The sequence below is a fragment of the Melospiza georgiana genome, chromosome Z (assembly GCF_028018845.1).
Source record: "Melospiza georgiana isolate bMelGeo1 chromosome Z, bMelGeo1.pri, whole genome shotgun sequence".
Lineage (NCBI taxonomy): Eukaryota > Metazoa > Chordata > Aves > Passeriformes > Passerellidae > Melospiza > Melospiza georgiana.
The window spans coordinates 20,961,169-20,987,662 of record NC_080465.1 but is presented as its reverse complement, the minus strand read 5'-3'; the positions used below and the strand labels follow the sequence as shown (position 1 = coordinate 20,987,662).

The window sequence follows — 26,494 nt, the reverse complement described above, 5'->3', positions numbered from 1 at the left end:
AATTTTTGGGATCTTTGCCACAGCAATAATCTTCTCTTGAGGAAGAACACAAGCACTGGAAAAAAACATAGTTAAGCATTTAAAACATGAAGCTTCTGAAGCTGATACAAAAGGTATTTTTGTCTCAGAGCACCAGCTATGTGAGATATCAATGCCATTTTGCAGGGGGCTTTGCCCTTCTGATATTATGGCAGAGTTAGTTTGGAATTCTGGTGCCAGGACCAACCTAGCCTGTGCGTAATCAGTGGCATAATAAGACACTGGGACCTATGTTCTTACTGGTTCTTACTTACAGAGTACCTTTAATATAACTGTGCTCAGAGTTAGCAGAGGTTTTATGGCTAGAAGACAAGCAAATGTGCTCATGGATTGGTGTGGTGACTTTGAAGAAAAGCCCTTTTACTGCTCAGCATACTACTGCAGCATGGATGTCCCATTTTCCAGTGGCTTCTGTGGCAATTGATATCTGCTGAACTCATCTGTGCTATTCACACTAGCAAAGGTGCAGCCACAGTTTTTTGTGAGACTGAAAACTTTTTCTTATTATAGATATCACATATAACTATATATTAGAGTTATAGAGTTATGGTTATCTAATCAGCCATTTTTTTTCTATTAAAAATGTATTTTCTAAACTCTTGGTTTTGCTTACATCAGCAGTAGATAATGACCATCACAGTGCTGGCTGCCACAGATGTATCAAGAGGTTTGACTACAATGCTTCCCTTTGGGACACTTTTCATCCTCACTCAGGATGCTCCAGGACCATGTCCACTACAACAGGTGCCTGGCCCCTGCATATTGCTGCCCTATAGAATTGTGCAACCCTACCAGCCATTGAACTAGCTTTGTTATCTCAGCACAACACTATGTGTTTATTTGACATTCATCCCACTGTCTATCAAGGAGCTTTGACCCCTATATAGTTCTAAGCAAACTTGAACACCTGGCTGTCAAACTGTATTCCTCAAATTTTCTGAAATACAAACTGTAAAAATATGAGCTTTTCTTTCACAGGGCGTCTTCTATTGGTTAGAGTGAGGTGACCAATCCCAAAAGTTAGACTCTTCTAGCACAGCAGAGAGACTCTTCTGACACAGCAGGCAGTTTGTAAATATGAATTCTCCCAGCATTTCCATATATGCAACAAGATCTGCCTATGGAGGTGTGTGAGAACAGACAGGCAGGAAAAGTTATTGCGAAAATGTTTTGGAGGCCAGACCCTGTTCTGGGGTGACAAACACTGCCTTAAAATTAGACAATAAGGGGCAAACGCACACTAGGTCTCCATCCCTCCATTGCAAATTTTCTTGAATGGAATCAGAGCAATCTCGTAGAAATCTGCTGGAGTCTGTCAATAAACTGACCTCTTGGTATGTGCTGGTGAGCAAAAAGGGTGCATTAAAGCCAAAAGGATTTGAATCCCAGGCAAGGAGTGACAAGTTTTCATTGTGTGTCCAGGAGTGATGGGGAGAATCCTAGGAAGTCAGGTGTAAATGATCTGGTTTCCTCCACTGGGGTCTAGACAAGAATTTAACACCTTTGTTTGCCTAGGAGAGGTCCTGCAGTGCTTTTAGTGTCTGTAAGGGCCCCCACACTGCTGCTGTCTCATGCAAATGTGCTGAAAGAGCACTTCTGAGCAAGTGTCATGAATCAACACTGGCCCAGGCTCTCCAGGAAAAAAATAGTCCATCCTTCAGTCTTTACTGGGAGTCTCTCTGTAATTTATGGATATCTGGAGGCATACTTTTTGAGGAAGTGCAATCTCCTCCTTCCGTTTAGGGTTACAGCCTGAAGGCCATTTTTAGAACTGACAGGGACATGTCCTGTGCCAGCACAGGAAGAAAGTGTCCTGGCACACTGCATCTCATCATGGTCTCCACTATAGGCATATTAGCTGGTCCTGATGAGCAACTGAAGTGTTCTTCCAGGATGACATTTGCACAGCCACAGAATTGTTACCACAGAGTTCTATTCTTTAAGTGATGATGATTTTTAAAGTGATTATCTCAGGTGGAAAGGCTGGTTTGATGTAAGCTTACTGTAAAGAAAATCCCTTTCATATTTCACCATATCATAACTGATGCTCTGGTATCCACTTCCATTCATTCAGCCATTTATTCATTTATCAGCAGCTAAGCCCTATCACGCCATAGTCACTTCAGGAGGCCCCATGCCTGGGACTAGTTATTTTGCCTGTGTCCAAGACACTGAGCCCAAAATCACAAGCCAAGTCTGAAGTGTTATTCTGGCAGCAGTGCCAAACAGAATGAAGGAGCAAGAGGTTGGGGAAAAGAAATCCCTACTAGCAGAGCACCTTGAGGATGTGCTAAGTGCAAAAAGGCAGAAAACTTCTCCTTTCCTTGGCAAGGCCAGGAAAGCAATCTTATGGGTGATGCAAAAGATAAAAAGGCAATGCAAAGACTGAATGAGCAGTAGATGCAGCAAGGCTGCTGAGCTGGTGTGCAGTGTTCTGGGGGTAAAACAGGTGGTGAACAAAGCCAAGCTCTGGCACCACAGGTTTTGTAACAAGAAGAAAAATTCTTGTGCCCTAATCCCAAAATACACAATGACAATGAAAATTTTGTTCTAGTAATAATAGTAATGAAAATTTTGTTCCATTTTAACAATTAATTCACTGTCAAACATTTTGAGAAACAACCCTGTATCTTCCTGCCTTAACTTCCACATCTATCCATTCTTCTGACCTGACAGTGACCAGGATATATCCTATAAGACTTTGTATTCATCTGACAAAGCTTTAATATGTTTTTAGACAGAAAATGCTATTGTCGTTGATATCACTTCTCCCCCAGATTTTCATATCTTTAGGACACAGTCTCTGGATTGTTGATGTTAAAACATTTTCTGTCCACTTCAGTTGTTTGACTGCCACTCCATCTCACTGCTGCATCTGTGCAAAGACAGACTGACACATCTAGACACTGATTTTTCTTAGTTTATTGTCCTACTGCTTGATAATAGAAAGAGGCACAATCAAGAAGACAGCAGAGGAAAGAAACATTCTAACATTCTTTAACTGGATTTAAAAATGTTAAATAGGAACAAGAAGATAGATTACAGAAAAAAATAGGACCTCCCTTATTTCTTGTAGTAGAACTAGTCAAAGTTGTTTCCTGTGCTGAACCTAGATGATTTTATTCGAGCATATGGTCCTCTTGACTTCTATGCAGAGTTGTGAGTGCTGGTTTGCAATGGCACTGGATGCTTGGCAGCATCCAGTCTGCACTCTCTGTGTGGAGTCTAGACATTGCCCTGCCCTTGGGCTGTGATGTTGGCAGCTGTTGAGCAGAAGGACCCAAAGGCAGATGGTTCATAATGTCTAACAGGTATTGAGGCCTGAAGCCTTCCACAGTGAAGAGAATCTCTAGAAGATGGGTAAGGGGAAAGAGAGCATCCTAGGAAATGTACTGTGCTACGCTTTAGGATGAATCCATAGAAATCATAATGCCATCTTATGGTCAGAATGTCTTCGTGAACCAGAAGAAGAGGAGAAAAAAACAACAATACATCCCAAATCCCTTCATCTGCAGAGAAAAAAGATTGCAGTCAATGATGAGTGCTGCTCAAAACCCTGTCTGCACAGTATCTGGTGCAGATCCTATCTGTGAATGGGTGTGCACTTGGGCTGCAATCCTGTGCAGTCTGGGCTGGGAAAGCAGCCCTGGTCCTTTGTGTGCAGATTCAAAAAAGCAGCTGAGATGAGCCTATGAGCTTCTGTTACTGATAAAAGTTAACCCCATGGCCTCAGGAGAACATACCAAGCAGCTGGCTTGACTGCTTCTCAGGTGTGGAGATGAAGTGACCTGAGAGATTCACACAAGTCCTGTTTTGGATCTTGCATTTTCACTAGAAAATCCAAGATCCAAAGCAGGACTTCTAGTGAAAATTCAGGCTTAGGTGCCACTGTCTGTCTGAAGAAAGGCTACAGGCCTCATGAGATGTCAAAGCTAATTCTAGCAAATGCCTCTAAAGCTTAAAAAATGAGACTTTGGTTTAAAATAGTTGCAGATAGTCACAGTAAGTAGGAGCGTTGTCCACTACCAGACTGTGCATGTGCCTGAATCAGGGAAGAATGGGTTGTCTTGCTAATGGTTTGGCACATATGGCTCAGTACTAGCTCTTTAATCTTCACATGGTGAGGAGATATCCTTAGGAGAGAACTGCCCTCCTAAATGTTTTTACAAGTATTCATTACTAAACACACAGACCAGTGGAGGGTTGCATTTCTTTGATTGTTCTGCTTTGGGTTTGTTTTCTGCACAACAGAGCATTTGACCAGATTTCAGTCTCAAGTGGAGATCCAGTTCAGCTGTGGTATTGTCCATCTGCATCAAGTTAAGCGTGCTTCCAAGAACCCTCCTGGTTTGGATGAACATGGTCCTGCTGCTTTCATGTCCCTAGCAACTCACTCACTTGAAAGACACCATAATGATGAAAATAATTTGCTTTAAGTCATCATAGTGGGCGCAGAGGAGGTAATTTAGCCTGTTTGTGTAGCACATCTTTAACTCAGGATTTAGGGAGTAATCCTGTGGTCACTGAAATCCTGGACAGAGCTGTCAGTGGAGAGAGTGAAAATCAGATCCAGACTGGCTAAAAAAGTTACACAGCATTTCCAGTAGAAATGTTCATCGTGCCTGATAAAAGTTTGGACAATGTTTCAGCTCTTCAAGATCACCTGCTTGGCAAAGTGAGATGCAACAGCTGCGGCTAAAGGCAGACATTAGTCCCCTCCCCATCCAAAAATGCTGTTTCAGCAAATAAATTCAGCATTTAGAATGGTCAGGCTGGAGTTGTGCCATTTCTTGGAATAAGTAGAAAGCACATTTATTGGCTCTTTTAAATTTATCTTCTTTAATCCTGAGGAAGAAGTGAAGGCATTTTCTTCAGTATTTAGTGAGGAGAAAGAAAATTCCCAACTGACAGAAAGCAAAGCAAGTGCTGACTAAAAGAAAATTACCCATTAAAGTAGACCTAGAATAAAAACTTAATTTCAGCTCTGCTACACTTGATGGGCTGACAAGAAACAAGAATCTTTACAGTCAAGTAAAGGATAATCACTGACAGGCTCATATCCAGCTATGTGGTCTTATGAAAGAGCTCAAGGCTAATCCAGAATTCCATGAAACTTTCTCAGTATGCTGTTTCTTTAATTTTCCTGGGACATTTTGCAGTCAGTGAAGCAAACTGTCTATGTAACTCTTCACAAGACCTGAGCTTTAAATGCTTTGAGGTAGGGATGGCCATTAGCTGTGCAAGCCTGCATAGCAAATAACCCAGCAGGATAAGCAGTGGCTCGCTGCCGAGCAAGGACACATTCAAGTGCTTCTCAGAAGGCAGGTCTGAAAGGGTTGGAAAACACATGGCAACTCTTTGGTGCCACAAATGACTGATCTGACCTTCACCACCCCAAAGAAAAATTCCACCCCACTGATGTCAGTATCCTGAAAAACGCCAAAACTGTTTTCCCTTGTGCTGGAGCTGCACTCCCATTATGCACTCTGTGGCTCTCTCACTGCCTCAGTAAATGCAAGCAGTATTCACAGTGTATTTATATGATTAAAAAAAAAAAAGGCACCTTATATACTGTTAAGATAACGTTTTGTAACAAGTTACTGTTGCTTACATATTGTCTTCAACTCTGACATGCTTGCTCATATTTTTAGAGCAAGTTACAAAAACAGAGAGAAAATAAGTTTATCTCTTGGAAAACCTCTCTCTGCTTTGTAGAAAACCCTTAATTACAGTTGCTAAAATATGAGGATGTATTTTCTCCCCAAAAGACGTCCTGAAAAAATAAAAAGCTAATTTCATGGATAAACTGAATTCGACGATATCTAAGTGGTTTAAATTTCCTTCAGTTGTTCCAAAGCAAAGCTGTCCTGATATTTTCTAGATGACATCACAAATATACCTATGTGAACTAAAGATTTTACAAATTTTGGAGCCTTCTGGAGGGTCCCAGTCTTTCCAGCTGCTTCTCAGATGGATGCTTATGTGGACAGCACTAGGGTTTGCTGGAGTTTTCAGGACTGATTTCTCTTGTATCTTCCCCAGCTCAGTGAAGGGCTCGAGAAGGGAGTGCAAAGAGAAGAGGGGCTGCTGCACCCCTCCTTTCCAAGGTCTAAGCAGCTGTTTTTCTGCCAGGAGGGCTGAGGGCTATATATGGGCTAGCAGTGGGGCTACAGTTCCCACAAAGAGAGAGGGACTAAAGCCCTATTTATGGAATTTAATAAAATCATGCATTAATCACATTCATTTTTTCCAATACTTTGCATTTTTCCTTCCAACATTATGAAATACTAACTGACTTACACTACTTTTTACTATTTTGTTAGAACTTTATTCTCACATTTAAATAGTTTGGGTTTTATTGTACTCTTATAAAAATACTTTCAGATTGGGAAAGCAGTTTGTAAACTGTCATTTAACATCTTCCAGCCTGGCTTCAAATGATCCTCTCCTTAATTTCAAGATTGCCTGGGTCTAGCACAATTCAGAGCTCCCTGTTATGGTCATGTACTTTCTCTTCGCCTCCTTTTAATGTCGAAGAGATTTATTTTTGTTTAGTTTTCTATCTCCATTCAAATTGAGATTACTATTATTAAGATGCATGTGGAGAGCAGAATTCTGCTCTCTTACTCTTTCCTGTTTATTTTTGGCTTTTAGCTAACTATGCCTGATAATTACATGTAACCACTTCACTTTGTAATATATTCCCCATACTTCCCTTCCAGCTGACCTAACACTTTCATACAGTAACATACTACAAAGTTCACTAACCTTTTTTTATCTGGAGGCATAATTGGGATTCTGTGTTCATGAATCTCTGAAGTCCACATCAATCCTTCTAAGCAAACTTCCTTTCAAATGCAGATAGAGTGCTTTTTCTCAACTCGATGAAAAAAGCTCCTTTGCTCCTTTTATATGTGCTTTATGATATGTTTCATAATTTTAAATGGTGAGAAATACTCATGCTTAAATTTCATGGTCTTTAAAATCAGTTTTGCATTCATGTTCAACAGTGGGTGAATCAGAGCTGACCTGCCTGTTAAAGGACTGTGAATATAATTCTGTCCTGAACTCTGTGCAAACCTCTTTTGTGGCAGCTTCTTTCACTCAAGGTCTACTGTGTTTGGCTGTACGGGGTGGCTTTCTTTCCCTCTGCAGGTTAATGTTAGGTAACAAAGGCACATGCATAATTGAGAGTTCTCCCGAGCATGTGTGTCACATGTACACATGGATGCACGCCATCCCAGTTAGCAAGTGCAGGAGTTTTGGACTGTGATGCTCTGCAGATCTGTCACCAGTAACACCCACTTGAGGAGACTTGTGCCTCTGACAGCCTGTCAGGCATTTCCACATAAATGCTCTTATGGCCTGCGAAACTAACTGAAGTAAGGCAACTGAGGTAAGCTGAGGTACACAAAAAAAAAAAAAAAAAAAAAAAAAAAAGAGAAAGACACAGTTTGTTTTTGCACACAGCCCAGGTGATCTCCTGGCCCCACCTAGCAGGCATACCTAAAGTGCTTTTGCATGCCAGCTGCTTCAATTAGCTGCTCAAACTGTGCTGCTGTAGCAGACACAGCTCCTCCAATTACCTTGAATTAAGAACCATCTAGTGACAACTCAGGGCACAGACACTCTGTGGTCTAAGGCCCTGATCCAGAAAAGCATTTAAGTGTGTGCTTGTTTACCTTTTCTGTACAATGTTCATAAGCATATGCTTAGATGTAAGGACATTTTGAAGGCCTATTGAAATAATTTTGCAGGCGACTGGGATAAACAAATCCAATTTCTCCAGAGAGAAATTTGTTAAATAAAAATGTTGTGTTTATCTCTATGATTTCTGATAATAGAGCTAGGGTGTGGCTTTCTACTGAAATGTCACAGTGCAAGTAAAAATTACTTTGGAAGTCTTTTTAAGACACGGCCTTTGTCTTTCCTCATTCCCTATTTTTCATTAGCAATTCACCACAAATAATGCATTTCCCAATAATGTGAAAAAAAGGCCAAGCAGCATGTTAATCTGCATAGCCTGCAATTGCCATGTGCTGTATTTCAGAAAGCACTGTTACATATTTGGCTACTTTAAAACAAAAAGCAAACCAAATGGTCACACAGAAGATACCTAATTGGTCTGCCAGCACATGTCTCTGCCATGAAAAAATTATTCTCTCTAGATTGATCAGGGTATTGTATGAATGGTTGACTATCTGTGACTGGTGGGAAAACTCACTATTTGATGCTCCAGTGTTGAATCACGGCTCCTTTTTGGAGGGCAGATAAAGAAAGAGGTACCACCTGCACTTCTTGCTCTGATGGTTACAGGAGTACCTGAATGGCTGGCAAAATGCTAGTTGTATTTTTCCCTGCTGAAAGAAAAACAAAAAGTAATAATTAAAATATCCTTGGTCATATAATGCTCTTTGCTCTGAATGGTTGGTATGACCTAACAAAAGAAGATGCATTTCATATATTACTCCAGAAAAATTTGCATCATCAAAATCCACAAGATTCAGATATATAGCAATGCACAGAACAGAAGGAAAAACAATTAAGGGTTTTGGCTCTGCCTACTTTCTTCTGGCAGCAGTTAATTTGCACCAAAAAAACCAGACAAAAGTAAAGAATGGTACCTTTTCTTTCTTTGAGCTGATGGGAAATTTGTCATCAACTCTAAACCAGAATTTTACTTTGGGACAGATATCTGGATCTTGGGGGTAGAAAAAGATGTGCTTAGAAGTAAAAACACAGGAAAGCTAAAGAGACAGTGACTATCTGAGTCCACAAACAGCCAGAAATGCTTTCTTGTGTTGCTTTGTGCATTGCTTTTTCACATACACAGCTTTGGAAGGAAGGGCCCACATTAATAAAGAAATTATAGTGGTCTTTTAAGACCATCTTTATTTACTCTGTGTACTAAGCCCAAGGGTAGGTCAGGACCACCAGCAATTAAAAAAAACTGAAAAAACCAAATCAGAAGAAAGCCCCTCAGGACAGTGAGCATAGTGGTCACTACTAAGGTAGAAATTGTAAAAATTACTGGATAGTATATATGACTAATATATTAATATTATATATATTGCAAATATAATAGCATATATTAGTAATATAATTAGTATTATATTACTAATAAAACTATACTATAATATATATTACAATTTTATATAATTAATATAATTATATATAATTATGCTGACAAAATATACAAAAATTCATCATAGAGAATGAGCTGCATAAAAGTAATACCTTATTCTTCTACTTAAACAAAAATATACTACTTCATAGACTGACATGCCTTTTACCTTTCATTTGTCCTCTATTGTCTTGTTATTTAAGGCTTCAATAGATTTTGGCTTTGTTGCTGGGAAGTATTTAATTAAACAAGTAAGAACGAGCAAGAAGGATTGCTCCATACAATAATGCCACACACCTTAGTGAGCCACAGATTGTTAGGATTTTAACTTTAAAGGTTTACCCAGTTTAAGCCTTAAAAGTGGTAACAGTTTTGCTATATATTAATTATTTACACATGCTGGAATAAAATTATCAGGAGACTACTGAATATTTTGAGCGCTACGAAAACTCATTCTTTTAATTTGCACTGGATTAAAATCTGGTGCATTTCTGGCTTTTCTCAATATTTTTAAGACTGTATTAGCAGCAAAGTGTGCTTTTTGAAGATTTAAACACTAGCCTCCTTGGCTGGGACAGCTGAATTTCACTATTCGAGACTGATAAATTCTTCAGCGCATTTTTGATCATGTAAGGATCACACTTGGAGCACGGTACTAATAATACCAAGGTCACAGGCTTGATCCCTGTATGAGCCATTCACGGAAAAATTGGAATGTTCTGAATATTACATATATATATATATATATTCAGAATATTCTGGTGATGCTGTGAACAATGCTTATGCAGAGCACACCGGACGCACAACTTTGGAATGGCCGCCCATGAAACAAGAATGAGTCAAAATAATTCAAGCCAAGGGGCAATACAGAAGCTTGTGAAGAATCACAATATTGCATTTTACATTCTCCTAAGGAGCGCGGTGGGAAGGGCAGGGACACGGGCGGGCCGGCCCAGGGCGGACAGAGCCGCGGGGCTGCGTTCGTTCCCCGCGCTCGCCGCGGGCTGCGGGACGGGGCCCGCCGAGGGCCCGGCGTGGCCCGGCCCGGCCGGAGGCTGCGGGACGCCCCCGCTGCCGCCCCCCCGCCCCCTCCGCTGCCACGGGCCCCGCGCCCTCCCCTTCCTCCCCCCGCCCCGCAGGGACCTTTTAAGAGGAGGGGGCAGAGGCTGGAGGGCTTGGCCGGGGGACGGGGCTGCTCCTGCGAGAGCTCTGGGATTGAATCGGACGAATTCAAAAACCGAAAACTATCAGGGAGGAGGAAGAAAAAAAAAAAGGGGGGGGGGGGAAACAAAAGACGTCCGAAAAGAAAAAAAAAGAAAAGAAAGAAAGAAAAGAAATAAATAAAACAGGAGGTGTGGAAGCACGGAAAGGTGGGGGGACAAAACAGGAACGGCAGGGGGACTCGGTCCGCAGGCTGCGCGCAGCGCGGGGATGGTGCGCCCCGGCGGGCTGTGCCGCCCGCTGCTGCTGCTGCTGCTGCGGCTGCTGCTGCTGCAGGGCTCCCTCCTCCTGCTGGCCACAGCCCCGCACGGCCGCGCCGCCGCCTGCCCGCTCCGCAGAAAGGTAAGCGCCGCCCGCGGTGCCCTCCTGCCCTGGGATGCCCTCCTGCCCGGCGGCGCTGCCGTCCGCCCGGCCCCGGCCCCGAACTCGGCCCCGAACCCGGCCCCGGCCCGCCCCGGCAGCGCGGGGGACGCGGGTCTGCTCCCCTCGGGCTGCGGGCTGCAGTGACGGGACGGGGCGGCGTGCGGGGCCCCCGGCCGCGGCTGAGCCCCCTCTGCCAGGCGGGCGCGCTGCGCCCAGCTCGGGCGGCAGGCGCTCGGCAGCGGCTCCGCGGCTTGGCGGGACTGCGGGACAGGGGGCTGGGAGCGAGCATGGGGGAGGAGGAGCCGGGGGTGAGCCCCAGCAGGATCTTTAGCCTGCAGCGAGTAGGGCGAGCTGCGCTGCTCGCCAGAAGACAGCCTGGCCGAGAGTGACTTGCTAACACCATCCCGCGCAGGGTTACCGCCTAGTCCCGCTTCAGAACGCCGAGCGTGCTGGAACAGGTTCGGACCAGCAAATGGCCATTTGGCGTGAAAACGCGGTCACACGTTATGTTAGGTTTTGCTTGTCTCCTAAAGTTAGCAGCTTGACTGCAGTAGCCAGGAGCAGCATGTGCTGATTTAGCTCCAGTGGGTAGTTAGCACAGCAGAGGATCTCTGCTGCAAGTTAGGGCTGATGTTACAGCTGCTCTGAAGCTGGTGCAGGCGATGTCTGTCATTTCCATGAAAGATCATTCTTCTTGAAGCTTGAAGCTTCTGATACAAAATTACCAAAAATCTTGTAGGAAAAGCCTTCTTGAATTTACTTTGTGTTAACAGGCCATCTGTGCTGTCTGTTGGCATCTCCTTGGACCTGATGTGATTGTGGGATATGTGTACGGCCACTTCACCTTCCCTCCCAGGCAGCTGTTAAGGAAACTGGAAGCCCTTAGAAGTAGGTGCAGACCTGCTGCTGTGCTGGGGAGGTGCCAAGGCCACAGCAGGCTCACTGCAGGGTAGGCGTGAGAAAATCTGCAACTGGAGAAGGTCTGCTCTGTGATTTTACTCCCCTCTATCACCTAGTCCTGCACCTACATGTAGTCCTTGTTCTTGGGGGCCTTCCTGCCTCTGTGGGCATGCTGGTTCCCCAGAATGTCTTCTTCTGGGATTTAGGGCATTATGGAATCAGCCATATGCCAAGCTACATGTGCTTCGCTGGAGGTGTCTGCCTGAGCTTGAATTAAACCGAGCCTGGCCCTACCTTGTGGGATGGTGTCTTTACAATTTGCTTGGAACCAGTCTGTCAACTGGATTTGTAGGTGGCTGGCTGTGACACTGCCACAAAGCCAGGTCAACCCTTTGGAGTGGTACCCCCTTCTCCTTGAGGGCATGAGGTGTAAAAGATGTGGGCCGGTATGAAACTACTGCAAGGAGCTAGTGAGAGCAAGTACAAAGAGGACAGCTCCTGAGCAGAAGTCATACTTATGGAAATGGATAACTTCACAGATTGGTGGGACATGCAGGAAGTTTTTTTCAGAAACAATTGACTGGACTTCTGCCAGTTGCTAGCAAGACTGGAGGTGAAATGTGTTAATGGTAGGTAATTATCTGCTGATTACTCTGTCATTAAAATGTGAGACCACCTGTAGTTCTAGAATCGGCAGGCCGTTTCCGAGGGTCATTTAGGACAGTGGTAATAACCACACTGTCTAGGAACGGCAGCGTCTACCTTATTTACAAAACTGTTGAGTTTATCCTTATGAATATTTACATGAACTCCTTAGGGAAAATATACTGTCTTGTTCCTGCATCACCACGGATGGGTTTTTAATTTACTTTAGCTCTTTATAGGATTCCTTTTCTCACCTCTTTTAGACAGGTCTAACTTTGTTCTTTTTGTTAGGTTGCCTCAGTCTCTGCCATAAGAGGAGTATGTGTTGTTGCCTGAATAACTTCTATTTTAAGGAACGAACCTGCAGTATTTCAGAAGGCTTTCTCATCATTACTCAAAATTACAGTTAGAGCTACAAACCTAATTATCCTACCCCCCTCAAAAAAAATATGAAAGAAAGACATTGAAAACAATTAATTTAAAATAAAGTATGCAGGAATCATTTTGGGTTGTATCCAAATACTAAGTAATGTGGTCTGGTACTGCTTTATTTTTGCTTAGCATTAGAGTGTATTGGAAAAATCAAAGCCAGAAATCAGAGATTAATTGTGGAATACTTGTAGTTGTAGTTGGTTAGCATTTTATGATGTGTTGTTCCTGACAGAGGGCCAATTAATTTATATGGCTGCTTTTCCCCATACATGCCCTTCAGCAGAGCAAGTCATATGTCTATTCTTAACCTGTGGCTTTTTAGTTAAAAACTTTATTTTTCATTCCTGGGACTTTGGATGTGTTCTATTAGTAGCTGTACCCACTGCAGTGTTTATTCCTCAAGTGAGCTCTACTTTCAGTCTTAAGCTGAGTTTGAGAGTGTCAGGAATGCAGGTGGGCAAAAGCTCAATATGAGTACTATTAAAAATGCGCTAATATTTTTGTGTGCATTACCATAGTTGCATAGGCATGTAATGTGGTGAGTAAAATCTTTGCCCCAATTAGGGATGAAGGAACATGACAAGATAGGATGCCAGGATAGATAAGAGAGAGGGAGAAAGCCATAATAGGTAGGGTTATAGGGCTGCCTGCCTGGGTGAAGTATTGCATGCCATGTGCTTTGGCTTCTGAAGCTAGCACGAGAACATTGTGGATTGAGAAACAGGCCAGTTCTAGGCTGAGGTTTGGAAGGTGTGGTTGTGAAGTCATGTGGTGAATATTAGGGGTCCTGAAAGACAGTGAAGCCACAGAGGGCACCAACCTGCACAGAGAGGTATACACTTTGTTCTTTGAAATGCATCGTCTACATAGATGAGATAGAAGATGGAAGGAAGCAGTTCATGTAGAAGGAAGCAGACCAAGTGTAGGTTGTCCACGTCTGCAGTTCTCATCCAATTCTTCAGTCTCTAGACTGTTTTCCTTTCCCTCTGAGTCTTCATTCCTTGCATAGACAGCCTTCTGTCTATGCTTTTCTGTTTAGTTTTTTATACTCTCATGCTTTTCTAGATGTTTGGAGGGCTGTCACTAGATAAATTCTTTGTTCCTCCTGATGTTTTTTTGGATTGTTTTCTGGATATTTGCCATTTTTACTCTTGTTAGTATATAATTCAGCCCAATTTGAGATAGTTTCTGTGAGGGTAGAAAAAAAAAGACACTTTCTCTGATTTTCTTTGGCGTTTCTCTTCCAGGAGAATCATTGCTGCCTTGCTTGAAGTGATGTGTGGTATCTGACAAATGCAGTAGTATTTGTGTATTTGAAGACTACAGGTTGCATCCTATAATGGCTCTCTAAATAGTGATGGAAAAGCAAGCTGTTGGTGCTAGTTAAAATGAATAAAATCTGAGGCTTGGGGTTTTTTAATCAAGAAGAAGGAACCTCAGCTCCCAAGGAACTACCCATGCATTTGCAGAATTTTTGTAGTGACTGACACTGTTGTCCTGTCATGTTGGGGAAGTGTTGTCTGTCCCTGTGTGTCCCCATTGCACCTCAGTGGACAGTGGAGTTCGTCCCCTGTGCAGCCTTGGTTGGGAAGGAGGCTTTCCAAGTCTTGTGGTAGGGAGTGGATCCCACAAGTCCCAGTGCGTTCTCTGTGACTATGTAAGCTTTTTGACCTGGGGAAGTAAGGCAGAGGAGAAGGCACCATGCTGTAGTGCTGAACATTCAGAAATACCTTGATCTGATGATTCCTTGGACCTTTGTGAGGCAGCAAGTTGGGAGACCTGTGTTCTCTTGTGAGACTGCCGCTCTTTCCCCTTGCTCAGGGTTTTTCCTGTGACAAGTAATGCGTTGACTACCACCTGTAAATTGTATAGTGGAGACAGAATTATGTATCTAAGCATCTTGAGCTACTCAAGAACCTTTTTGTTGTTACGCTGCTGAAACTGAAATTCCTCAAGCTGCACAGCCCAGCCGCCATAAGCCTTCAGGACATCACTTTGACTGTAATTTGTTTGTTTTAAAGCAACTTTTTTTGTTGCTTTAAACAGCTGTGTTAAAGGATCTTACTGCAAATGAAAATTGGGCTGTAGCACTTTTGTCTCCTGCATGCTCTCAGGGAGGCGAGGTGCTGCGGTGATGGTGTATGGTGTGATGCTGAGCAAGCCTGGGCACTGCTCCTGTGCTATTTCATGGCTACCTAGAGCACTGTTCAACAGCTGCCCTTTTGTGGTGCTGGGGTGAGATTATATCCTTGCTTTTCCCTCTCTGAAGGTGCATTGAGACATGCAAGAGCTCCATGAGGTCTGCAGGGAGGTGGGAGTGCCTGAAGGTACAGCAGGGGAAGAAGACAGGTCTGCTCAGGCACACCGAGGGCTTTGCCCCTTGCCCACTCGCACAGAGCAGTAACAGGGGGCTGTTTGCAGGGGTCTGGCACAGAGGCAGAGCACTCCTGGGATCCCAGTCTCCACTTTGGAAGGAAAAGGAGATGCCAAAGGAGTGTGAGGCACTAGCATGTCTGGAGCAGCTGCAGTGCCACCTTTGAGAGGGAGAGTGAGCTTTGGGAGCTCACTGTGTACCATCACTTGGTGATGACAACAACTGCTGGTGCCCAGAAACTGATCCTGCAGGGTCCAGGGAGCTTCCTATCAGTGGTGGGACACTGAGGTTTTCTGTCCTCTCATGCTGGCTCCAGGCTTTCTGTGGAGATCTGAGTGGTGCTTAGGGTGATGTCTCAAGTTCATGACTACTCGTTTTGACATGCAAGTGCCAGCAAGAGTGCTCAGCTGCTTTGCTTTGTAATGTCAGGGTCTCGAGAACTGTGTGAAAATTTTTGCTGTGTCTCAACCTGCTCTCCTTCTGCCAGTGCTACAGGCTCTTTAAGGGAAGACTTCATGTACTCTGTGCCTGATGGTCTGTTTTTCTTCAGAGGTACGACTGGTACCAGGCAGTATTACCCTGCTTTCAGTATCCGATTATGAAAGTTGTGGGGATAAGCAAAGAAAAAAAAAAAAAAAACGGAGTATAATGCCAAAAGCCTTTCTAGCTGGTCTGTGTGCAGTAGTCCAGAGCAGTGCTAATGATCGTGTTAAAGTCTGGTTCCAGTTATCTGGGCTTGAGCCTTCTTGCTGGATTTATTGAGGAGCTGAAAAGCTGGCTGGTGACTGCTTGTTCTGTACGATTCCTTGCAGTTGTGGCTGGTTTTGTGCACTCCCACCTACACGATCAGGCCTGTGTGAACAGAAGAAGTACTGACCTCCTAACCTCATCCCTGTCCCAGGTGCCTCCTCTGTCTTTATACTTTCAGTAGATGGAAAGCAGCACTTCTGGTCCTTCCTCCTTGCTGCCTGACCACTACTTCCAGTTCATTTCTCACCAGTGGCATGCCCTTTCATTTTCCCCTTCTGACAGCACTGGGGGAGAATCCCCTCTCATTTCCCCTTTTGTTTTAATTTGCATATTCATTCTTCTGTATTCTTCCCTGGTCTATGTTAGATTTTTATTTACCCGTTGTGCTGTATCTTTGGTACCCCCTGGGGCTGTTCCTATTTCTTAACCCTTCTTCCTATGGTCTTGAGGAGAGTTTTTGTGCTCTGTAATTCAGGTGTGCATTCCAGGACTGTAGGATTTGGAGTTGTAGTATGGGGTTGCCAGGTTCTGAGGTATCTTTCAGACTCTTGATATGCTGCAGAACAGTCTGAAAAGCCCTTTGGAATATATTTGATTTGTACAGTGTTCTTGGGCACATGGTGCAGTTCTTGCGGCTCTCCCATGCAGCTCCAGGAGTTGGACTTCAATGATCCCTGTGTGTCCCTTTCAGCTCAGGATATTCTGTATTCCATAGTCCATGCAGGTGAAGAGGACTGGTGGTACCACTTTGCTGAAGTGCTGCTGGATCTGTGGCCCAGTTCTGATGTATGCAGCTTCTGGAGAAGGTTGTCTGGGATGAGCCATTGCAAAGCAGTCTTTAAGATTAACCTTTCTGACCCTGAGTCTTTAGTGTCAGAAGTTTATAGGCAGTGTGCTTCCAGTAAATTCCTGCAAGCAGCCTGTTCTGCTTTTGGCAGTCAGGCAGGCTTCTTAGGTCAGGACACATGCACAGTTAGCCCCAGTGCTGAGGTTAGAGTTATCTGCTGGCTCAGGACTGACCAGATGTTTGAGTGCATCTGGAAGCCTGTTCTCTTACTTAGACATGCAAAGGCTACCTCTTCCTGTCTGTGCAGACAGACACCACTTGTATCCATTGTTCCAGTGAGTACTGTGGCACCAGTGATGAAGGGTGTGCCTGCTGCTGGTGTAAAGCGCATTGAAAGGATTCAAATTCAAGCAGGATCCTTGTCCCATCTGCTCTTCTGTTCCGTGGGAACACCACAACCCTGTATTGAGGTATCTCAGATGATGCTGTGAGGTGTATTTTCAAACAGCACAAATTTAAATCTGATTCTGACTTCTGGATGGCTGTGAGTTTTAAAAGGTTTTAAAAGCTAATTTTAAAAAAGATGGGTTTTTTTTATCCCTCTGTGTTTACAAGTGGGAAATCATGGGCCGAGTTTGGCCTGCAGAATTTTTTTTCATTTATTTTCCAAGGTATTTCATGCTCTTCTCTGCTACTCAAGAAAGACTACTGGGCCATGAGGGGTCTTTACTGGGTGTCTATCTGCCATAAGCAAAATTTTATTTCTGCCTGTTCCAGCAGGTTTGCCTGCCAGCTGTGTTTTGTGTTACTCATTTTCTTGGTGTCTTGCTGTTGTGTTATAATCCCAGCTGTCAACCAAGCACCACACTCATTAAATTCCCATTCCATGCAAGAGAGGTTGCGGGAGAGTGCTGGAAGGGTGAATTGTTTGGTTCAGATAATGACAACTTAATAGCTAAAGCAAAAGTCATGCACACAAGCAAAGCAAAACAAGACATTCATGCACCACTTCCCCGGGCAGGCAGGTGTTCAGCCATCCCCAGGAAAGCAGGCTCCATCACACATAGCAGTGACTTGAGAAGACAAACCCCATCATTCTGAATGTCCTCTGTCCTCTTCCCCCACCTCCCTGGCTTTTTGTGCTGAGTGTGATGCCATATGGTATGGAATATTGCTTTGGTCAGTTAGGGTCAGCTGTCCTGGCTATATCCCCTCCCAATATCTTGTGCACTCTCAGCATGCATGCTCACAGTTATAAGACAGGGAGAAAAGGCCTTGGCTCTGTGCAAGCACTGCTCAGCACTAACAAAAACATCTCTATAATATCAGCACTGTTTTCAGCACAAATCCAAAACTCAGCCACTGTGAAGAAAATGAACTCCACCCCAACCAAAACCAGCACAGTCAAAAGGGAAGTTCACCCATGATGGTGCACCACCTTCTGACTAAGCATCACAGCAGTTTGTTTGATGAAATGTGCCTTGCTGTGCTGAAGTGAAAGGTGAAAGTGATAGAAATCCTGCTATCCTGCTTTGCTACAGCAAGTGGTGCTAATTTTTGACTTGATGAAAGGCACAAGTTGGATAAGTGTTGTGCCTGAATCATGGTGTGCTTGGGCTGTGCTCTGCTGCTGCTTTTGGTAGATACCCAGATGATGTATCAGGTGATCCTACTGTTGAGAAGACGCAGTGTTACCCTTCAGGAAGAGAAAGCCCAGGCCAATATGTTTTTATTTCATGAAAATGGAATTTTTACCTCAGGACCTGAGAAAAACAATGGTCAAAGAGGACTTTATGTGAGCAAAGTCACTTTAGGAAAAGTCCATGCTGGCCAGCTGCTGAGCCAGGTGACCTGCTGGCTTGGCACCATGTTTTCCTTAAGCCCTATGCTGCAGTGGCCTGGCGTAAACCTGTGTACTTACTCAGCTGTGTCTCCCTCTCTCCCAGCAAAATGAGCTGAACTCCTTCCTGTGGACAATCAAGAGAGATCCCCCATCTTATTTCTTTGGCACCATCCATGTCCCATACACACGTGTCTGGGATTTTATCCCAGAGAACTCCAAGAATGCCTTCCAGCAGAGCCACATTGTGTACTTTGAGCTGGATCTCACTGACCCCTACACCATCTCAGCTCTCACCAGCTGCCAACTCCTGCCACAGGGGAAGAACCTCCAAGATGTGCTGCCCCGAGACCTCTACCACCGGCTGAAGCGGCACCTGGAGTATGTCAAGCTCATGATGCCGTCCTGGATGACCCCAGACCAAAGGGGCAAAGGGCTCTATGCAGACTACCTCTTCAATGCCATTGCTGGCAACTGGGAGCAGAAGAGACCAGTGTGGGTGATGCTGATGGTGAACTCCCTGACAGAGGTAGACATCAAGTCACGAGGCGTGCCTGTCCTTGATCTGTTCCTGGCCCAGGAAGCGGAGCGGCTGAGGAAGCAAACGGGCGCTGTGGAGAAAGTAGAAGAGCAGTGCCACCCACTCAATGGGCTGAACTTCTCCCAGGTGAGGTGGAGTGGTGTGCAGGGTGCCAGGCTAGCTCCTGAGCTGGATATCGCAGCAGAAACAGCATGGGCTGGGGTGCGGGGCAAGTGCTTTTTACCCAGAGACTTGTGTCTGCTCCCTGCAGCCGTGCCTTTGCCTGCGTCCTCAGGAGGATCAGGCCAGAGCTGAATTCATCCAGGCCTGGCCTACTCTCTTCCTTGGGCAACCTGCTCTCTTCTTTGGCCATGTTCTACCCTCAGAGACACCAGACCTTTGGATGTGTGCTCTCTAACTCTGACTGGGCCGACCTGCAGGAGCTCAGGACAGGCTGGGGCTCAATCTCCAAACTTGTTTTTGTAATAGCAAGTTTAAAAGAAAGAAGTGATTACTTGGGGAAAGCAGGGGTGTGCTGTGAGTAGTGCTGAGAAGTAATTGCTGGTTGGAAAGCATCACAGTGAATATTTTGATGCCCTCAGAAACAGGGGCCAATTATTTGCAATGAGAAAAGTATTTTTTGTTTTTTGGGGTTTTTTTCCTTTCCTTTGTTACCAGGTGAGGGTCAGCACAGCACAGACTAGTATAGGCCCTGGTGCAAATGCCTTTGTGTTTGCAAACCTTTTGGAGTTCAGCACTGCTGTTCATGCAGGAGAATGACCTCTGTGTTGTCGATGTGTTGGATGAAGTGCTCCTCTCTGAACCAAATACACCAAGCAGTGGTGTCTGTTGTTGTCTCTGCCCAATGAGATCACAGGCATAACACTGCTCTCTGACGTGGGGTACCTTTGCTGCAGGGTGGTGCTCGTTTGGGGAGTTGAGTGGCATTTGCTTAGGAATAATCAAGACTTGCATTTTGCAATATGCCCTAGTAGCACAAGATGGGAGGACCTTTAGGGCTGGGGAGTTTGATGCCTGACCTTCCTCCCCTGCATCCTGAAGCCTGTGCTGTCACTGATGCACGGTTTGGAAGGGAAAGAGCAGAAGGCGAGTGCAGCACAGCAAGGGCAGGGGCAGCAGCCCAGGACAAATGTCTGAAGAGCTGCTACCTCAGACAGCATTGGTGTGGGGACCATGGTGCACAACAGCCCAGGCTGTTGACTTGAGCAGTCCTTAACTGCGGGAAGGCCTTCTGCACTTCTCTTTTCCATTGTCTGGAGCTGGGCAACCTCATTTGCATCTCGTCTTTTGCTTAACACAGTGCTTTGAATCCTTATGCTGTTGCTGTTTCCTTCCAGCTAACCTGGAAATAGGCTGGGAAGTCCCTCCTTTTCCAGCTCTTATCTGGCTGAGGATTTATAAGCATTATTGCCCATGTTTTTCTTTTGCTGGCATTGCCTCTATAGTTTATCATGATAGAAGTTGAGGCGAGGGCATTTTTATCCACTGCCTTGTAAGAAAGTAGTAGGGAGACTGAGATATATTGACTGCAAATGATATCCCTGCTAAACTCATGTAAATATTGACTCTTAGGCCTTCACAGCTTTCTTCAAAGAGCAGGTGGTTTTGTGTTGTTTAGCAGATAGGATAAATACCAAGTGATCCAAGAAGCTGCATGGGCAAGGGACACAACAACATCCAGAATTGCCCAGTCTTCTGAGAAGGCCAGAGAGACAAAATTTGCAGGAGAATCTAGCCTCTAGTTGGGAAAATCATACCCCTTGGTTGCCCCATGGTGAGTGGAGGTGTGCATTTGCATCATGAAGGCTGCACCTCCTTCCCTCCCTGCTCACTTCCCAGGGAAGGAGCACACTATCCCTTGAGGGAGCAGGTCTGGAGCAGCTACTGCACTGCAAATTCATACCTCCACTGCTGCCTACTACTAGATTTCCAATACAGGCAGCTCAAGGAAAAGGAAAACCAGATTGTTGAAATTGCTTCTCAGCCAATTTCATGGCTGTTTCAGAAACTGACTTGTGAACTTTCATGGTTGGCAACTGTGTAAATCTTTGATTTCAGAGCTTTTTTGTCAGTTTGTTCAGACAGTAGAGTTAATTACGTGTTTAATAGAAACCAAACAAAGGGTTCGAAGTAGGCTCTTTGGAAAATACTTTCTTTAGTGTGCTGCTGTTTGGAAAACCCCAGTATTGGGCCACTTCTGTGCAAACACACAGACGTAACTTAGAAATTTCTGTTGGGGAAAGTGGAACAAAACCCACAAGGAATAGTCTAACACTGTACAAGAAATATAGAATCACAGAATGGCCTGACTTGGAAGGGACCTCAAAGATCACTTAGTTCTGTCCCCTCCACCATGGGCAGGGACATCCTTCACTAAGACCAGGTTGCTCAGAGCCCCATCCAACTTGGTCTCAAACACTTCCAGGGATGGGGCATCCCCGGCTTCTCTGGGCAATCTGTGCCAGTGCCTTACCACTCTCACAGTAAAGAATTTCTTCCTAATATCTAATCTGAACCCACTCTCTTTCACTCTGAAGCCATTCCCTCTTGTCCCTTGTAAAAAAATCTTTCTTGTAGGCTTTCTTTCCATACTGGAAGGTGCATTATAGGTCACTCCAAAGCCTTCCCTTTTCCAGGCTGAACAATTCCAATTGTCTCAGCCTTTTCCTATAGGAGAGGTGCTCCTTTCTTCTAATCCATCTTGGTGGCCTGCTCTGGACCTACTCCAACACATCTATGGTGCTGGGAGCCCAGAGCTGGATGCAGGTTCCAGGTGGGCTCTCCCCAGAGCAGAGCAGAGGGGCAGAATCCCCTCCCTGCCCTGCTGCCCACGCTGCTCTGGATGCAGCCCAGGACACGTTTGGCTCTCTGGGCTGGGAGTGCCCATGGCTGGGTCATGTGCAGCCTCTCACCCACCAGCACCCCCAAGTCCTTCTCACAGGGCTGCTCTCCATCTGCTCATGCCCAGCCTGTGCTGATTCTGGGGATGGTCCTGGCCCAGATCCAGCACCATGCACTTAGTCTTGTTAAACTGCATAGATTCCCATGGACCCACTTGTCAAATTTGTCCAGGTCTCTCTGGATGTCATCTAGGGAGATGCTTTTTTTCTTACAGCTGAATGACAGAGAAATTATTTACTTAGCAGAAAAGCAAGTTCAGTGTTTTCAGTTTGTTTCTGCATAGGGTTTGCTTTTTCTTTCACATCCAAAATTATTCTTCTGGTGGTAAGGCAGACTCCCAAGCCACTTCCAAACTATATATTGTTACTAGTTAGGTCCCTGTTTTGATTCATTCTATTGAGTAAGAATAGAACATACACCGTGATGGTGTATGTTATTGCAGGTGAAGGTCTGGAACAGTTTATTCTTGTCTCCCTGGGCACAATGCTCAGTAACTGCAAAGTACAGACAAACCCAAATTAACAACTCTCTTCTCCTTGTGAAGAGAAAACAGTAAAAATGAAAAAAAAACCCAAACAAAACCCACATACAACAGCCAAGAGTGCCTGTCAAGAGGCTCTTTTTCTTTGGGCTTTTGTTCCAAAGACTCTTGGTTTATGACTCTCTTATTTTACCTGCCAAATCTCTCTGTTCATGCTCAGCCCAGGCTGCCTGCCCATATTGCCAAATCATAAAAGTATCATTTTTGTTCAGTACGCAATGATGTGTACACAATCTGTGAAATACTTTACTGCCTTCTCAATCTCTCTCTCTTGTTCCAAGTTCTGTGCAAGTTCAGGAGTATGGAAAGATTAGTTTGTCTCCATGCCAGGGCCATGGCGTTTATTTTTCCTCTTTCATGCTGTTCCCATCCTAGTTTGTCTTACAGACTTGTTGTCCCACTCCACCATCTTTGCTGGGTAGTGCCTCTTTTGTTGCAATGCCCTGCATGGGTCTCATTCCTAGCTGTGTCTGGGCTTTGTAGCTATGTGTGATCTGCCACTGCTGACTTTCAGCATGGAGTCAGTCCCTCTCAACTCTTCCTTTACAGTTATGCATGTGCTTACATGTTTGCTATTTTGCAGGCATTAGTGCTCCAGCCCAAAACAGCTTTGCTGTTGGCTTCAGTAGTGTCACAAACACCAGCTTAGTACTGGCTCACAAGAGGAGCAAGTGTTGGCCCTTGTACTGTGCCAGGCACTTGCTTTGGTACACTAAGGTGGTGTCCAGGCTGTATTCCTCACAAATTCCTTGTCCCTGCTTGAACACAAGGAGGTTGGCCTTATGTCTGCTCTTTGTGTGGACCCATGGTTAAGAGTATAAACACTGTCCAGCCGTCACTAGTTCCTAGCCATGACCCTGGCCAGTTTGGCTTTTTCAATACTGGGACCCTTGGTAGAAGATTCTTGTACCTGATCTTAATTTGAGAATTGTTTCCCCACGTGACTTTGCTGTGGTTATACCTTGTCACAGCATTCTTCCTATCTGAGCACTTGAGCATCTGATTACATTGCTGCATATTCAGACACAGTCTTCAGAGCTACTTGGGATGCAGTAGGAAGCCGGGAGCCTCTAAGGGCTGACTGATCCTGAAATTCTGGCTCCTGCTGACCCTGTTCTGGCCGTGGCATGACAATTAACCCTTTACGTTGCCTGTGTGTGGGGACACCAACTATTGTCAGCAATGAAAGAGGCAGGAACGACTGAGGGTTGATTAGAAGCTCATTTATTAGAGCATCAGACATAATTGCATTTAGGAAGGGCAACCACACAAGACAAGATAATGCAGAAGACATGCTAATATATACCCTTGACTATAGTTCTTCTGTGTCCTATCCAACTAATCAACAATTTTACAACCTTATATGGAAGCATAGCTTACCAATCACTAACAATGTTACCTTATATGAAACTATAACATAGTCTTCATTAACATAACAATCCCACAATCCTCTATGCAAATCCCCTTAACAAGCTACTTAAATAACACACTTTACCTTAGCTTATTCATCTGTATATTTAATCAACCTATAATATTATGTCATGCCTAAACTGGCAGGCTCTTTAGCTCAACAACAGTATCGATCTTGATGGTACCCACACAACTTTCCATACTGTGTCTAGACATTCTCTCTCTTCAGCACTTTGCATCCCATGGTTTTTAGGTTGATACCTTCTGCATAGTCAGCCTAAGCAAATTCACGGTCCGTCCCTGCCAGTCCAACTTCCACATCTCCCCCTTTCTGTTGGGAATTTAATAAAAATTTCTTACAAAGATTTTTGCAAAATCTTCTGTAAACGACTCACTAAATGTGGTAATAACATCAACACAACAACTATTGCAAGAACTAACAATTGTGTCTTAACCAGGGATAACAACCAACCTGATAAGCCACAACCTTTAAACAGTCTGTTTAACCAGTTTATAACATTTTCCACTTGTAGTTTCTTGACTCCTTCCTTTAATGGATGTTCCAGTGTATCAACTCACTATGGTCAGACAGATTCATGCAGCATAGTCCTTCAAAGTCTTGGCAACCATGCCCTTCTGCCAGCAGCAGAAAGTCCCCTTTTATAGTAGAAAGCAACCCTGTTAAATAGAGTGGCATGCCTAACACTACTGATATCTGTTAACAGACCACTTAGTGCAAGAGATGTAGCATTGGTTTGCTTACTCAGCCAACACCCCGAACTATCCAATTGTTTTAGTGCTTTTGCTGCATTAACCCAAGATGCCAATATGGATGCTGTAACTCTTTTTTTTTTCTTTGTTCCAATAAATAACCTCATCTTTACATTCTGATTCAAATTATGGATGAATCTTTTTTCTTGAGTTTCTCTATTGTGATTTAGTGTGGTGTTGGGTGTTAGTAGAGTAAGTCCACCCAGGCTACATGGTCCACCTTTAATGTGCGACAGAAGGGCAGGCCAGGCCCTATCCCCACAAATGAAAAACATTCCTAATATTCCTAGTGGCAACTGCAGGGGTCTGTTGCTGGATCATGAAGGTGTGGGTGATGCATTATTGCATCACAGGTTTTCATTATTATAGACAGGGTGGTAAGGGGAAACATCTCACAGAGCTGACTGATCTTTTGTTAAACTCCAGCTTGAATAATTAAACTTTACACAATACTCCATTCTAACTGAACCAAGGAGCTCTAGCTCCTAAGGTTCCAAGGTTGCTGGTAGCTCTGAGATAAGGTACTGAAGCTCTGGGCTGCTGGGCCTCTGGTGGTTGTGGGCATAGGCAGCTGGGGCATTTTTGTCATTGCACGGGCTGCCCTGTGCTCCCCTTGAGGTTTCCTGGTGGTGGCTCGCTATCAACAACATATTTTGACTAGCATTGGCTAGGGTGATGACTACTTCTCTTACATCTGGAGCATATATTAAGAGCTTTAGATTTATAACAGTCTGTTTTAATGTGTCCTTGCTTGCCACACCCATGACATGGGCCAGGACCTTGTGCTGCAGCCCTTTTGGAATGGCTCGGATTGCTGTTAAAGCTTCAGCAAGCCCTTGGCCTACAGCTTGTACATGAAGAGCTACAGAGTGCTCTGATGTCCCAAGGCGATTACAACCCTTGACCATTTGCATTGTTCAGGCTCTGGTGAAAGGGCACGTGATACTTTTTTACACTGAATTTGCATTAGATACAGCCAATTTCTTTACCAATTAATCTCTTGCCCTTTTGTGTGTAACTTGTCTCTCTAGGGCTTGCCTTTGGTGATCAATGTAGGGCTCATTAGGCCCTTGCTTTATTTCTGCAAAGTCTAGTGTAGGCATATTGCCATTGGGCACTTGCATAAGTGCCTTTCTTGCTGCATTTTTAATGTCATCTAAGGCTTGCCTCAGGAGGTTTGCTGGCTGATCCTCAGGTTGTTTGTGTACTCCTTCACTGGCAAGATGATCTGTAGTCAGTGCTGCCAAAGCTTGATTACCCAGGGAGTCCACCAACAATTGATTTAATAGCCTTTTCAGTCCTCACTCCCATAAGGTATACTGTGTTGGTGATACCAGCATTGTCATTAAATACTTGATATCACAAGGGGTTAAACATCAGCTGTGACGGTTGCATGAAATAAGTTATTAAAAAATGGTGATTCCCTCCCATAGTCCTTAGATGCTTTCTGTAGTTCCTTTTTTTTCCACTTAAGTCAGTGGCTCCCATTGTGGATTTGCTTCATACTGTCCCAGTGCCACAATAAACTTTGCTGCCACTTCTACATTCCTTTCTTTAATCACAGCTTTTTGTATCTTTTCCCAATGGTGGGAAAAGAACCTGGGGGATGTGGTGGAAGTTCCTCAGATCCAAGAGGGTCCAGGTCTTCTTCCAAGGAAGAATAACTTAAAATAAAAGTAGCTTTATTCTTAGAAAGGCTATGGCAGTGATGTTTAGCTGTAGTGGAGGAGAGTGGTAGGCCGTGTGACAAGATGGTGGCTTCCAGAGCCAAGGTTCCAGTTCTGGTTTCTGATTCCACAGAGGGGGTGTGGCCCATGGAGAGGGCAGAGTAATGGCAGGGGCCCTGGGGCAAGAT

The 26,494-nt window shown here is 44.5% G+C and overlaps 1 protein-coding gene across 1 annotated transcript in view; it reads left to right on the top strand.

Moving 5' to 3' along the window:
- The first annotated feature begins 10,594 nt into the window (after positions 1–10,594).
- TRABD2A (TraB domain containing 2A) overlaps positions 10,595–26,494 on the top strand; it is an 81,706-nt gene continuing 65,806 nt past the window's right edge. The window contains exons 1-2 of the mRNA XM_058044250.1: positions 10,595–10,726; positions 18,582–19,142. Coding sequence (XP_057900233.1) covers positions 10,595–10,726; positions 18,582–19,142 — 693 coding nt within the window. The remainder of the gene's footprint in view (positions 10,727–18,581; positions 19,143–26,494) is intronic.